Source organism: Penaeus monodon, chromosome 34 (genome assembly GCF_015228065.2).
Source record: "Penaeus monodon isolate SGIC_2016 chromosome 34, NSTDA_Pmon_1, whole genome shotgun sequence".
In the NCBI taxonomy this organism is placed as follows: domain Eukaryota; kingdom Metazoa; phylum Arthropoda; class Malacostraca; order Decapoda; family Penaeidae; genus Penaeus; species Penaeus monodon.
The window spans coordinates 32466336-32467062 of NC_051419.1; the positions used below are offsets into that span (position 1 = coordinate 32466336).

The 727-nt window shown below is 35.4% G+C and overlaps 1 protein-coding gene across 1 annotated transcript in view; it reads left to right on the plus strand.

Moving 5' to 3' along the window:
• The window catches only part of LOC119594888 (macrophage mannose receptor 1-like), a 5267-nt gene extending 4995 nt beyond the window's left edge, over positions 1–272 (plus strand). Inside the window, exon 8 of the mRNA XM_037943963.1 lies at positions 121–272. Within this exon, the coding sequence (XP_037799891.1) occupies positions 121–272 (152 nt within the window). The remainder of the gene's footprint in view (positions 1–120) is intronic.
• The last annotated feature ends 455 nt before the right edge of the window (positions 273–727 follow it).

Here is a 727-nt window from a genome sequence, read left to right on the forward strand (position 1 = left end):
TGTTATGAGACAAATTTATTGATATCACACAACTGATAACATTTAAGGATATCGGACTTATCCTTGTATGTTATCAGTAACTGGTGTTATATCAATAAATTTGTCTATTATTTTGTATAGTTTGCTGTCCACTGATGAAAATGTCGATGAGCAAACTCGTGGAGCTCAAGTTGAACGTCAGAAACATCGATGTGTTTCTTCTTGCCCCTCGCCGAAACCTCTGGGAAAATGATTTCCACACATTGCCCCACATCAGTAACGTCATATCCTAAGTTGAATCAAAATTACTTCTGCCGTATTCCTTCAGCAGTTGATGAAACTCCGTCTTCGACATTGAGTGTGACACCATTTTTTTTCTGGAAAATATCAGAAACAAAATCATCACTCATCTTTTGGTTTTTTTCTCATTTAATTGACAAGAACGAACACTTGGCTATAAACAAATACATTTACATCAAAATAACACTTAAATAACGTCAAAGATATCTATGATAGACAACAAAAAACAAGCAAAAAAACGAACAAAAGTTTAAATTTCACAACCCTGATTGGGTATATGATACTATCCGGCTTCCAAATCTATGGGAAATTCAGAGTTTGGTTGCGTGTTAGCGGATGCATGCGATGATTTTTTCTCGTGATTGGCTCACGGATATATTATACCCAGGTTGATGTGTTATTTCTCATCTAGTAGTTTATGGTGGTACCTTGAAGATCAGTAATGCTA